The following is a 13,090-nucleotide window of genomic DNA, read 5'->3' on the forward strand; positions in this document are numbered from 1 at the left end:
AGTTCTGGGGATGTCACGTACGGCATGGTGCCTATAGTTAATAGTACTATACTGTACATTTGAAAGTTGCTAAGAGAGGAGATCTTTAAAAAAAAAACTATCAGAAATTTTTATATTTTCACGGACTTTTTATCTTTGAAACAAAAAATGTGAGTAGACTACAGAAAGCAAAAGTGTTTCTCAGCTGTAGCCTGTGGGTCTCATGGACACAAACCCATTGGCTTTCAAAGCTAGATGTTTTGGGGGCTTGTCTCTTAGATTCAGGTTGTAAAAGTTGGGGTGTCAGATGAGGGGTGCAGACCTTTCACTCCTCAGGGAGGATGTCGGAGTTGTGAGTTTCTTCCCGCCCATGGCTGACCAGGCTTGGGGGGGGGGCGGTGCTTAAGGGAAGATCGTGTCTCTGCCTCGCCTATCCGTTTCGGTGTGGACTTTCTTCTCATTTGCCCAGTTTGTAGGAGCTGCTCATCTGGTTTTTGTTTCTTTCAGAAGATGTAGTTCTGTGTAGAGCTGCAGATTGAGTGCATCTGCGGGAGGAGGTAAGTTCTGGACCCTCCCATGTCACTGGATGAGAAGCCTTTTTATATTATCTTATTACTACACCTCTGGGTGAGAGTGCAGACTCCAGGGTCCAGCTGCTCAGGTTACTGCCCTGCCTACTCACTTCCTGGCCGTAGAACTGGGCCTTGGCCAGATTGCTGTAAGGGTAGCATGTGGCTTGTAAGGTTGCTTGAGGACAAACAGCCATACACAGAGTGCTTAGGGCTGGGTGGCACAGGGGACTCAGTAAAATCATTTATCTTCTGTCTCCTCCTCCTGGAGTGTCAGCTTCATGAAGACAAGGGCTTTATTTTGTACCCCCAGCCCCTGGAATGATTGGAAGGAGAATGTGGCTAAATATTCCTCATTCATTGGCCTCAGCCCTCATCCTGCTGGCCTGACCACCCCATTGCAGTCCGACCTTTGCTTTTTTTAGACTCCTCACAGCTTTCCATCCTGTCCTTCACTCATCTTTCTTTGAGTCTTTGTAACCTTTCTGGGCTATGGCTGTATGGTCTGCCCTGGCTGTATGGGAACTCCCGGAGGCTGGTAAAACTGATACAGACAGATTGGTAACAAGCTTTCTTAGCTGAAATTTAACCTTTTCGCCCGCAGCACCATTTGTGTGTAATTGGCTAAGTTTTAGTGGGAGTATTAGGAAACCATAATTGCCAAGTTTTGTACTATTCCAGGCGTGTACGCGTGAAACATCAGAAGTGTGACTATTTCGCTAAGGTAGCAAATGCTCCGTGGTCTGTGTAGCAAGTGAGGCTACCTGTGCAACGTGTGCAGCTTTTTTCTCAAAACACCATAGACCAGCAACATAAGACAGAGGGGCGGAGTACTGGACAGAGAGGAGCGGGGCATCTAATAGGGAAGGCCCCGATGATCTGGGAAGGGGCCAACTTCATATACTCCCAGGGTTTAAGGCTTAAAAAAGCTACCTTCAGTTTGCGGGCTCAGCGGTCCTGCTTAAATCGAGATGTGAAAACTAGCTTAGGAAAGAGAACTCACGATTAGAGGCAATTCTTTGGTAGGCACTTTGGTAAGTGTATTATAATGTTTATTCCTAATCGCCGCTTATGAAATGAGAGTTGGGATTTGAACCTGGGCCTGACTGACTTCTCCTGCAACTGAGACCCTACCCACCGTGGTTTTCACTTTCCACTGCTCAGCAGGAGACCTCAGTAGGAAAGTAGGGCTGGATTCTGTGCAGGCTTGAACATGCTCTGGACTGGGTGGGAACAACTCAGCTGTCTGTACCTCAAACCACCCAGCTGGTCTAAGAAAAAGGCTGCCTCTAGCTTATCTATGCAAATGTCTTTTTTTCCCCCCTGCCACTCTGGTTGGCAGGTATGTGGCAATTAGCCAGTGTGAGCGACTCCAGGTGGAGGTGATGTCAATTCTCCAAGTGCTGATAGCTAGTGGTGCCCTTGTTCTCCAGGGTGGGGCTGAGTGTGCATTGTATGTTCAATGACAGCCACGTATACAGTGCTTACTGACACTTTAATAGAATACATGATTCTAGACGAGAAAAACCAAAGTAGCCACCTTTCAGCTATGCTGGATTTGTAGTGCTATACTGACAGAAAACTGTCTAATTTCAGACCACAATTTGAGAGGTGGCGCTCTAAAGAAAAGCACAAATATGTATGATTTGAAAAACAGGACTTCTCTGGAAAAGTACAAGTTAGTAGAACAATGAAGTCATCTTTTAAGCCTTTTTAAGGTTAAGATATTTCATACAAAATAGAAGTTATTTTTGTCATCTGAAGCAAGACAAAGAAGAAACGGTGTTCTTCTCATAAATTAGATCAGCATTTCCCAAACTGATGCCTAAAGGAAGGGTTTCATGGGACGTTAATGCCTCGAAAGGGTATGAACAGTAGTTTGAGGAGTGGTACATCCCTCTCTTAAACATGTGGGGTGGCAGGGGTAAGGGACCAGAACTGTTTCCAGTGTGACTATTTCTAGGAAGTGGTCTGTGGGGGGAAAACAGCTTGGGAAATGCTGAAATTTCTGATTTGAAGAGAAGTTTGAATAAATGTATCCAGATAGTTCACTGTGAGTTTTATACGCTAGGTACTTGGACGTCCATTTGTCACCACATTGATAGGCCAAAAATCTGAAGCTTCTGGTCCACTGACTTTTCAGCCTAACTATCCAAATCAAAAGAGCCCTGGCTCCGATTACCAGCTGACTTGAGTGGTTAATACAGAAGCTAGTGAGCTGCCTCTAACAGCTTCATCACCATCAACAAGGGGGCTGGAATGGATGCACACACCTGCTTCTCACCGCTGACATCATAGGGCTTCACTGTTTGGGAGCTAACATGTATGGAAAGGCGAACTGCTTATTCCGATAGGAAAGTGACGTGATCCAGAATGAGTGCCCCTCAACACAAAGGAATCAGAAAAAGCCTCCCATTCTTAAATAACGTTTATTATTGTTGCAAAGAAGTCTTTTTCATGAGAACAGTTCTCACATTTAAAGATCTATTGGTTATGGTTATAGACGCAGATTTCGTTGAGCGATCTAGATGCAGTATGCCCGACTATGACTCTGAACTCAGCACTCTAATATTCACAATGTGTTGGCTGTCGCTTAGCTATTTACCCAAACATGCCTTTTTTTTTTTTTTTTTTTTTTAAAACATGTGCCTGCACAGGGTGGAGAAAGAAACGCCAAGGGCTTGCTAAAAAGGAGAAGCCTAAAAAAGATAAAATTCCCGCAGCAGTTCTGTTCAACTGCAGTCTGTGAGTGCAGGAATAGTGTCCGTGTGGGGAAGCGTTAGGCCCAGTGGTTTCTCCGTGACGGTGTGAAAGCCCTTGAGGTTTTCTGCGGCTGTCAGGAGGGAGTGGGAGAGTCCGTTTACTGAATCCAGTCGATGTTCAGGCACCGCGCTATGAACGCAAACATATCTGAGACCTCTTCTATCACTTTGGCCGTGGGCTTCCCGGCGCCGTGGCCAGCCTTGGTGTCCACGTGGATAAGCAGGGGGTTGCTTTGCTTCCGGCTCCGGCCCACGACGTACTGAAGGGTGGCGATGAACTTCAGGGAGTGGAGCGGGACCACACGGTCGTCGTGGTCGGCGGTGAGGAGAAGCATGGACGGATACTGGGTGTCGTCTGCCTCCGGTAGCTTCACGTTGTGCAACGGGGAGTATCTGAAAGGCAAAGGCAGTTTCGTGGGGCCGGATGGCAAAGGCAGAGTGGCTCGTTCACAAGGCTGATCAAGGAGCACGGGCGGGCACAGCAGCCCACGTGGTTTATCAGCCTAACTTTACTAGCAGTGATGGCGGCTACTAGTTACCCAGGTGACCCCCGCAGACTCTGTGTGCATCGCCGTGTAGGTTGTAACTGGCCAGGGCTACTGGAAACTGGGGAGCCGTGTCATTTATGTGGCTCCCGCTTTGGAAGACTGTGTAAAGGAGAAACTTCCAGGGCTGAGATAACGCTAACTATAGATGCACTTACGGTCTTGAAAAGTTCCACGGTCTTTAGACTGACCTTCTCTCTACTACAAAGTGGTCTGACTTTAAGCCACTGATTGTGGGTATGAGAGTTGCCAGCCTTTCTTTTGTTGAAAAACTTGAAATTTTGCCCCTTTACCATCTATAAACTGTTTGTTGCAAGCCCAGCGTGGCAGTCTGAGGAAGAACCCGGGTGTTGTCTGGGCCTCTTGCTGACTCTCGCGCTTGGGCAGAAAGAAACGGCCTTTGGCCGATGGTGACAAAGTCAGTGGAGGAGCAGAGGCGGCACCTTCTGAAGTACAACCTTCCAGGTAAGGGAACAAATGGGTTCTAAGAATAAGAGTATAGCGAAGTAAACAGTAACTGATAGTAGTTTAGTGAGTGAAATCTCTGGATGTTTTTTTTCTTTACATTTTGCTCAATGTGGACGTCATCTTTCTCGGTGTTCAGTATTACTGAATATAATTGGGTATTTCAGTAGAGTTTTATTTTGGAGGATAAATAGTCAAAAACACTACAATTTCTGCTCAGTTAACCAAGTCGAGACTGGAAAGCTCTGGAGTTAGGCTCCCAACAGAAAAGGTGGCAGCGGCAACGGATCGGTTTTCTGATCTTACTTCAGAGTATTCTTGAATCAACCCCAGCCCTCCAGATAAAGGTTAGTTCTTGGGGAAAAAGGTTTGGAAAACTCTGAGAAGTTCTGTAAAAAATGTATCCAAGCTCTTCCCAAACTTGGAAATCCAGCTCCTTCACGGGGGGGACCCCCTGTAATCTCCAGATGTCGCTTCATGGGGCATGGTGCAGGGTTTCAGCAGCTCCTGGTATGGCCCCCTCTGGTTTGAGTGTGTAGGGCTGAGCTCTCTGCTCACCTGGGAGCAGCAGGTCTGAGGAGACTACAGCCCTGTGAGAGCTAGGATGGAAAAACCAAGTCTAAAGTAGGACTATCACAGACATCTTGAGAGGAAAGATATTTACTCTTATTTTTTCCCCCCAAATTAGAGTATTAGGTTCTATTGAATGTTTTGTGGCCTTTGATACACGTTTTCGTCAGTATCTTCAATTGAGTTTAGATGGGACTCCCTAAAAGTGTGTAGTTTCTTTATAGTAATTTGAACTGTAGCTTATTTAGCTTTTACTGGTATTTGTCAATGAGGTTATTTCAATGATAAAACTTTAGTCATTTTAGCTGAAGAGCTAAAACCCTAAAAAGCACATAAAATGAAAGAAAGAGCTTGACTGAAGAAATTATTGTATTGAAATTTGGAGTCAACACAGGCAGTTCGTAACTGCTGATGTCGGTCCCCAACCCCTACACATGGGAAGTGAAGACTGTGAACAGCCAGATAAGAATGTGGCTTGCGGTCTCCAGAGTCTAAATGTCTGCTATTTTCTCATTGGTCTTGCCAAAGAGGTTGAAGGATAGGAATGCAGTTTTACAATATTGTAATAATGTGATTTGCAGTTTCAAATATATATGGTTTATTGAGAGAACAAAATAAATTTAATGTACCTGCATATATCACTCTTAAAATCCCATACATAGATGTAAAGTATAATGACACCTTTTTCTATCCGTTTTTAATTGCTATGGTAACAAACTATCACAAAAGTTCGGCAGCTTTTGAAAACAACACAGGTTTCTTATCTCACAGTTCTGTCAGCCAGAAGTCTGGGTTGGCTCAACTGGGTTCTCTGCTCTGGGTCTCAGGGCTGAAATCAAGGTGTTGGTTGGCTGGGCTCTTATCAGGAAATTCTGGGGGAAAAAAAATCTATTTCCAGATGCATACAGGATGTTGGCAGAACTCAGTTCCCATGTGGTTATAGGACTGAGGTCTCCCTTTCTTTGACCGCTAGCTGGGGGCTGTTCTCAGGCTCTAGAGGCCCCTTCCTCCATCTTCAAAGCCAGCAATGGCAGATCCAGGCCTTCTCGTGGTTCTAATCTGACCTCTCTTTCTGCTGCATTCCCTGCCTCCAGCCCAAGAAAGTGGTTTGTCATTAGGCTGGGCCCACTTCAGTAATCCAGGATTATCTCATTTTAAGGTCAGCTGATTAGTAACCTTAATTTAATCTGCAAAGACCCTTCAGAGCAGCACTCAGATTAGTGTCTGATTTGAAGAGACCAGGCGACAGGAATCTGAGGGTGGGAGGACATCTTTAGAATTCTGCCTGTCACATCTTTTAGTTTGTTGTCTTTGCTGAAGACCAGATCAGGGGCACCTGGGTGGCTCAGTCATTAAGCGTCTGCCTTTGGGTCAGGGCGTGATCCCAGGGTCCTGGGACCGAGCCCCGCATCCGGCTCCCTGCACTGCTGGGAGCCTGCTTCTTCCTCTCCCACTCCCCCTGCTTGTGCTCCCTCTCTCGCTGGCTATCTCTCTCTCTGTCAAATAAATAAAATCTTTAAAAAAGAAGGAAAAAAAAAACCAGATCAAAACAAGACAAATAGGGATCCTCATCACTTCCCCTACTTATGCAAATAGACACTGAAGGGGACAGTCAAACCCTTATCCTTTCAGCTGTGTTCAGTATTATATCAAATTGTTAGCAACACATACCATATGTATTAACATGAATTAAGACTTACTTGATAAGCCATTCGAAGTGCTGTTTGCTGTCCGAGCACCCATAATCGGTGGTCCAGGCATGGCCAATGGTGTATTTATGGAACTTCAGCATGTCCATTACCCCAACTTGGGCAATAACACAACCAAAGAGGTCAGGGCGCTGATTTGCACAAGCAGCTGAAAACCAAGACAGAAAGAAAGGAAAAGGTGGTCTGTCATTAAACATCTAAATAAACAAAAACAAATCAACACTTTACTTTCAGAACTACTGCTGCCTTTTTTCCTAGAGCAAAGAAACCATCATAAACCACCTGGCTAATGGCCACTAGCTTCTCTCCCTGCTTTCAGTATATCTGAGAGGCAGGATAGTATCACCGGTGACAGAGATTTACTCCCCGAAATGAATCTCAATGGGGGTTATTCAGAAAAACTCAAGGACTTTCTGGAAAATTGTGTCTCCCGCTCCCATTCATTATATATATATATATATATATATATAATTTTTTTTTCCACAAGGAAAACTTGTTCAGGATCTCAGAAGTAATCTGTGATATTGTGACATGATAAAAAATACATAGTCATTATCCCCAGTTCCTGGCACAGAATTCTAAACCCCTTGGAATTTCCTGAGTGACAGGGGTGAGAAAAGTGTCTTTTAGAACTCCTAACTGGCCCCTTTCACCCATACCTGCGTTTATGCTAACGAGGAGACTCCTGGGGGGGCTCCTAGAGGGCTACACGATGGGGGCTGGTTGCCACAGGAGCCAACCCTGTGGTTAGAGGGGCTGAAAATTAAGTTAATAATGGCTAATGATTTCATCTATCATGTCTGCATAATAGAACCTCCACAAAAACCTCTAAGCAGCGGAGTTCAGAGAGCTCCCAGGTTGGTGAGCACTCAAGTGCTGGAAGGGTGGCCTTCCCAGAGAGGACACGCACGTCTGCAAGCCCCCTTGACCCCACACCTTATTCTCCTGGGGTCTAGCAGCTGTCCTGGCAAGTTACCAAACCCGAGCAGGCAGAGCCTGGGAACGCCACTACATAGCCAGTCAGCCAGAAGTACGAGAGGCCCCAGGACTTGGGACTGGTGTCTGAAGTGGGGGCAGTCCTGGGAGACAGCCCCTACCACGTGGGGTCTGTGCTCACTCCAGGCAGTATCAGGACTGAAGTGCAGGACATCCAAGTGGGGATGGGAGAAGTTGGTATGGAGAAGAAAACGCCATACACTTGGTGATGGAAGTGTTGTGAGTAGAAACCATACATACAGTCCAAGGCAGGGCCTGAAACCCAGCACAGGCTCTAACCAGTATTGTCCTGTTTTAAAAACACTCGTCTTTTATACTTAAGTTACATAAATGTATTTTTTTGGTAATTCAATATCTATTGAACATCCTGCCATGTGCCTGGCACTGGAGTCCGATCAGTGCATGCTTTAGTGGGAATCACCGCTGTGGGGAGTCCAGGGGCTGTGGGGGAACCCAACCTGGGATAAGGCAGTTAGGGAGGCTTTGGGAGGAAGTCACATCAAAGCTGGCATGACAGTCAAGGGAATCTGGACTTCTCCTGCCTCTGGCAAAAAACCTAGTTCACATCCTGATTCTGATTTCGGTGCTTATTCCTAATACCAGATCCTGGGAGACCTTGATTCTCTCACTCAGTATGAAAGGGTAGGAATCTGTCCTTTCAAATAAGCCTTCAACACCCTGAGAAGGGAGCTCCATTTTCTGCAAGTTCCTCAACGAACCAGGTTTGCCAACAGATGTAAACCAATAAACTGAAAATATAAAGCAATTACTGGATGAAACAGTGAATTACTGACCAACTCTCCCACTACTGGAATCAGATGCTATTTATTTTCAGTTTCCTCTCCCATTAAATCCTAGATTTATTTGCCCTTTGTTCTTCTCTTTCACGCTTTGTATATGATCCACATGCAAATTCGGAACACACCCAGAATCTGACCCCTTCTTGCACACACTCCAGGGCCAAGCCACCACCACGTCTCACAGGGACGGAGGCCTCCTACCTGGCCGCCCGCTTTTCTGCCTCCCCTAACCCCGTAACACGATCAGTGTAAGATCAAGCCCATTAAAAAATAAGTGAAATTAGGACACTCCCCCAAAGGCTTCTCATTTCCCAGAGTCAACCAGGTCCGCTAGACGGGCTCTGAGGTGCTGCCTGGTTTCGCCTCCTGCCACCTCTCCCTTCTCCTGACACTCTCCCTCACTCACCATGCCCAGCTACAGCTGTGGGCCTCTATACTGTTGCTAGAGCACTCTGAGCCCTTGCTGGCCTCGGGGCCTTTGGTGTGTGTTGTCTGCCTCCTCCAACTAGAACGAAAGCTCCAGGGGGCAGAGGTGTTGTCTGTTTTGTCTGAAACATACCACGCTCTTTCTAAATTTCAACAAATTATTCTGGACATTTTTATTTTACCCACATGGGAATTTTTCTTTTCTCAAGACTATATTGGGGTAAACAGTAAGAACAGGGGTCCAGGTTTTACAATGACTCAGTATATTTCAAGGATAAGGAAACTGAGTCCATGTGCGGCTCCCCTGAGCCCCCTTCCAAAACTGGATTTTCACATGTTTTAAGTTGAGCCTACATTTGTACGATGGTCCCTCATATCCTTTTTTTTTTTTTAAAGATTTATTTTATTTTATTTATTCGACAGAGATAGAGACAGCCAGCGAGAGAGGGAACACAAGCAGGGGGAGTGGGAGAGGAAGAAGCAGGCTCATAGAGGAGGAGCCTGACGTGGGGCTCGATCCCATAACGCCGGGGTCACGCCCTGAGCCGAAGGCAGATGCTTAACCGCTGTGCCACCCAGGCGCCCCGGTCCCTCATATCCTAATGACACTGGATGTAGGACCCAGCAAGCAAAGTGCAGGCCACTGTAAATGTTCATTATAAGGTAAGAGGTCATCAACTACCCAAATTAGGAAAAGCTGCTCAGACGCGGAACCACGTGCAGGTTAAAGGAACAGAATCTAAAACCACAGTGTTAGGTTCCAGCCCCAGCATCACCACTTTCTTTTTGTGCCCCGGGTCCTCAGTAAAATGGGAATCCTACCCATTCCTGTCCCCCAGGCTGCGTGCATGACAAATGAGAGTGTGCACGTGAAGGGCTCAGCAAGTGGGCATCAATACCATGAACGACTTCCTGTCTGTCCCGCTGAGGCCTCTTCCTTCACCACGCCTCTCTCTGCACCCGCAGCGTAAGTACTCAACAGATGTTCAGTGTGATCCCATCTTACACGTTCTGAGGAACACAGTCCCAGGGGTAATCGGCTCAGTCCTGCGCTGGCTGAACCCTAGAAACCTGGGGATCCAGTTTGTGGGGGTGGGGGCCCCAGCCAGTGTGCAGCCCAGAAGAGCTTGGAGCAGGCGGGGGACAGGTTCTCAGGCTGTCGTGAATCAGGCCTGTACACAGTGGGTTCAGTTGGGCTCATCGGTCATTTATCAGATGCCCTCATACAAATGGGTTTTGCTTTCTTTGCTCCCATCCATGAGCCAAAGTCAGTCAGGAGCTGTCTAGTCTACGGACAGTGTATCCAAAAACCCCAAGAGTGTTAACTAGTAAGTACAATAGAATCCAGTTCTCACCCACTAAGAGGCCTCCGTTCGAACCTCCGTTAATAGTCAGCCTCTTGGGAGAGGTGTAGCCTTCCTTGATAAGATACTCGGCCGCGTGCTGAAAGTCATCAAAGCAGTTCTGTTTGTTTGCCAGGATACCACCTGCAATGCACCAAAGTGAAAGATGGTTAAGAAACAAAACAGTAAAAAACACAATAGTTTAATCAAAAGGGAATTCAACTGATAGGGCAGAGTTTCAACTACAGTTCACTTACACAGCAGGCTAACACCACATTTAGAAAAATGCCTCAACTGAAATTTTGTCAGGCATTACGGAAATCCATCAACACCATGTTCACGAATCCATAGGGTGGATCTGTATTTTTCTAAATACAATGGCAGTGCTGCATAGGGAAGAGATGATCTGTTATGTCAGAGAACCACGAGGACAGAAGTATGAATGCAGTAACCAAAAAGAACCTAGATTTTAGAGAAGCTGAACTTCACCTCGAGCCATGCTCAACCCTTTCTGTGCTCCGACCCACCGGGCTGTGTGCACTCCCCCCTCTCGGGGACGGCCGTGCACTCACAGGGGCACTTCTCAGCCCTCCTCTTGGCAGGAGTTATGCTGAGAAATAAGGTCTTCAGTTTCTCCCTTCTTTAGGGAATGTAAGCAGGAGTGAGGTGGGGAGGGGGTGGTGCACAGAGCAGCCTGTTATAGTTTTTGTTTTTGTTTTTTTTAAGATTTTATTCATTTATTTGACAGAGAATCAGCCAGCGAGAGAAGGAACACAAGCAGGGGAGTGGGAGAGGAAAAAACAGGCTCCCATCAGAGCAGGGAGCCCGATACAGGGCTCGGTCCCAGGGCCCCGGGACCACACCCTGGGCCTAAGGCAGACACTTAATGACTGAGCCACCCAGGCGCCCCTATAGTTTATTAATTCTTGAATGAAGAGCTCAGACATCTCCCCAGAGAATCTGGATCTGCTCATCCAGAAGTTATCCAATGTATAAAACCACACAAAGAACGTTTGTAAAGTCTTGGAATATCTAAAAGTAAAGGCCAAAAGTCAAAGATGTGCCCTCAACGGAAGAGATGTCTGAAGTAACTGCCCCTGAGATGAACAAGAAGCAGACATAGGTCTAATTAGATATTTGAGATTAACCACTTCTGCAGAAATTCAATTAAAGATGAAGCAGTGCTACTGAAGAAATTTTTTCATATCAAAACAAATGTTATTAAAATTTTAATAAGAAATTATCGGTGAATTAGAACAGCTAGAATTACTTAGTTTCCAGGAATAATATCATTTTGGGTATATGACTATATTTTTTAAAGAGCATTAAATTTTAAACTCAATAAACAGAATGGAATTTAGATCTATCAATGTTTAGTATACTAGGGTCTAACTGGAAAAAATCCATTTCTGGCCCCTTGACTGCCTAAATTTGGAGAAAGTTTATGAATCAGTCTAAATACAGTCTACTTTCAGACTCATTCAAGCTCCAATCCCACCCCCCCCCCGACTCCCTGGGCTTTTGAACAATTAAGTTGGTTAACACAGAGATGAGAGAGCACAGGTGCCTATCACAGCACAGAGTGCACCTGATGACCAGAAGGGTTTTATGGAGACCAATCTGGGTTCTCTAGGAGAGGGCCACAGGACCAAGAGTCCATGCAGGGCTGTGTGTATGTATGCCACAGACATTTTGACTAGTAAATGACACGGGTTGGGGGTCTAGACTTCACATACAGATTTGGAACATAAATATGATATGTAGAGATTTTATTTTTCTTTGATCAATCATCTCAATATCACAGCATGATTTTAGTGTAATTAAACTCTAATATCAGGTCAGGGTCAAAATTATACAATAACAATTGATAAAGTCTTAGGGCAACTGCTCCCAACAGTCATCCCCAAAGATGGTGGGCAGGCCAGGAGCCCGTCTGTTAATGAGAAATACTCCCTCTTGCTCAGTATGTTGTCTGATGTCAGCCTTTGGGGTGCTTGCTGGATGTTCAGGGGGTCAGGCCTGGCCTTTTCTACATCTTGTCATCTAACGGGTATTTATGAAAAATCTCTTTACAGATCTCCCCTCATCTTTGTAGACTGGATTTGATGCAGAAAACCACAGCCTTTGGCCTCAGGTTCAGGAAAAAGTGGATACATGCAGGTCTGCTGCTCCTACTGTGGGAGAAGACCCTTTTGCCTGGTGCTGCTGACCAACCCCAAGGCCTGGTGGCTACCTTTATTCCAACAGACCTCCTTATAAATGACGGCCGATGATGAGAGTGGGGAGAAGCCTGGGGCTGACGGAAGTGAATGTGCGATCCCACATCCTCCTCTGGCTATTGGTTAGTCTAAGAATTCCAGACACAAAAGGCTGGGGGAAAGGATGTGCTCCCTATGTAAAGAAAAGGAAGAGATAAGGGTTTAAAGAAATGATGACAGCCTGGGGAATGAAGCTTAGTATCGAAGCAGTATCCTCAATGAAACAGAATCCATGCTTCAGGAGCCTGGAGAATGGAGACTGAATCATTAAAACCTGAAGAGAAAAATGAGTGAGCTCTCGAGTCTAACACCTGCACACGAGAGAGTCACAGCCGTAATGCTAGGAGGATGCTATGTCTTAGCCACGTCAGGAAAATCAGAGGAAACAAGCAGAAGGATGCTCACTCTGGTTCCAGGAGAGCTCTGCTCTTTTTAAGAGAAAATGACCCAGATGGAGAGAGCCACATAATGCTAACCAAACAGCCTGGTCTTGCCTCAGAAGAGATCAAAGAAATGCCAATAAGTGGCCTGCAGACCCACTTCTGCCAGTGATGGATAAAAACGCACCCTGTGCATTGCTAAAAACCCCAGTTCTGATTATGGTCTATAGGGAATGCTTCTGAAAAGTATGGACTTCATTAAAACAAACAGATTACAAAGGAAAACAA

General features: G+C 45.9%; 1 protein-coding gene across 1 annotated transcript in view; it reads right to left on the bottom strand.

The window, feature by feature from the left end:
• Nucleotides 1-2,958: 2,958 nt before the first annotated feature.
• PREP (prolyl endopeptidase) overlaps nt 2,959-13,090 on the bottom strand; it is a 124,120-nt gene continuing 113,988 nt past the window's right edge. Inside the window, 3 exon segments of the mRNA XM_034670908.1 lie at nt 2,959-3,703; nt 6,591-6,747; nt 10,177-10,308. Coding sequence (XP_034526799.1) covers nt 3,409-3,703; nt 6,591-6,747; nt 10,177-10,308 — 584 coding nt within the window. The 3' untranslated portion in view covers nt 2,959-3,408.

Source organism: Ailuropoda melanoleuca, chromosome 10 (assembly GCF_002007445.2).
Source record: "Ailuropoda melanoleuca isolate Jingjing chromosome 10, ASM200744v2, whole genome shotgun sequence".
Classification (NCBI taxonomy): Eukaryota; Metazoa; Chordata; class Mammalia; order Carnivora; family Ursidae; genus Ailuropoda; species Ailuropoda melanoleuca.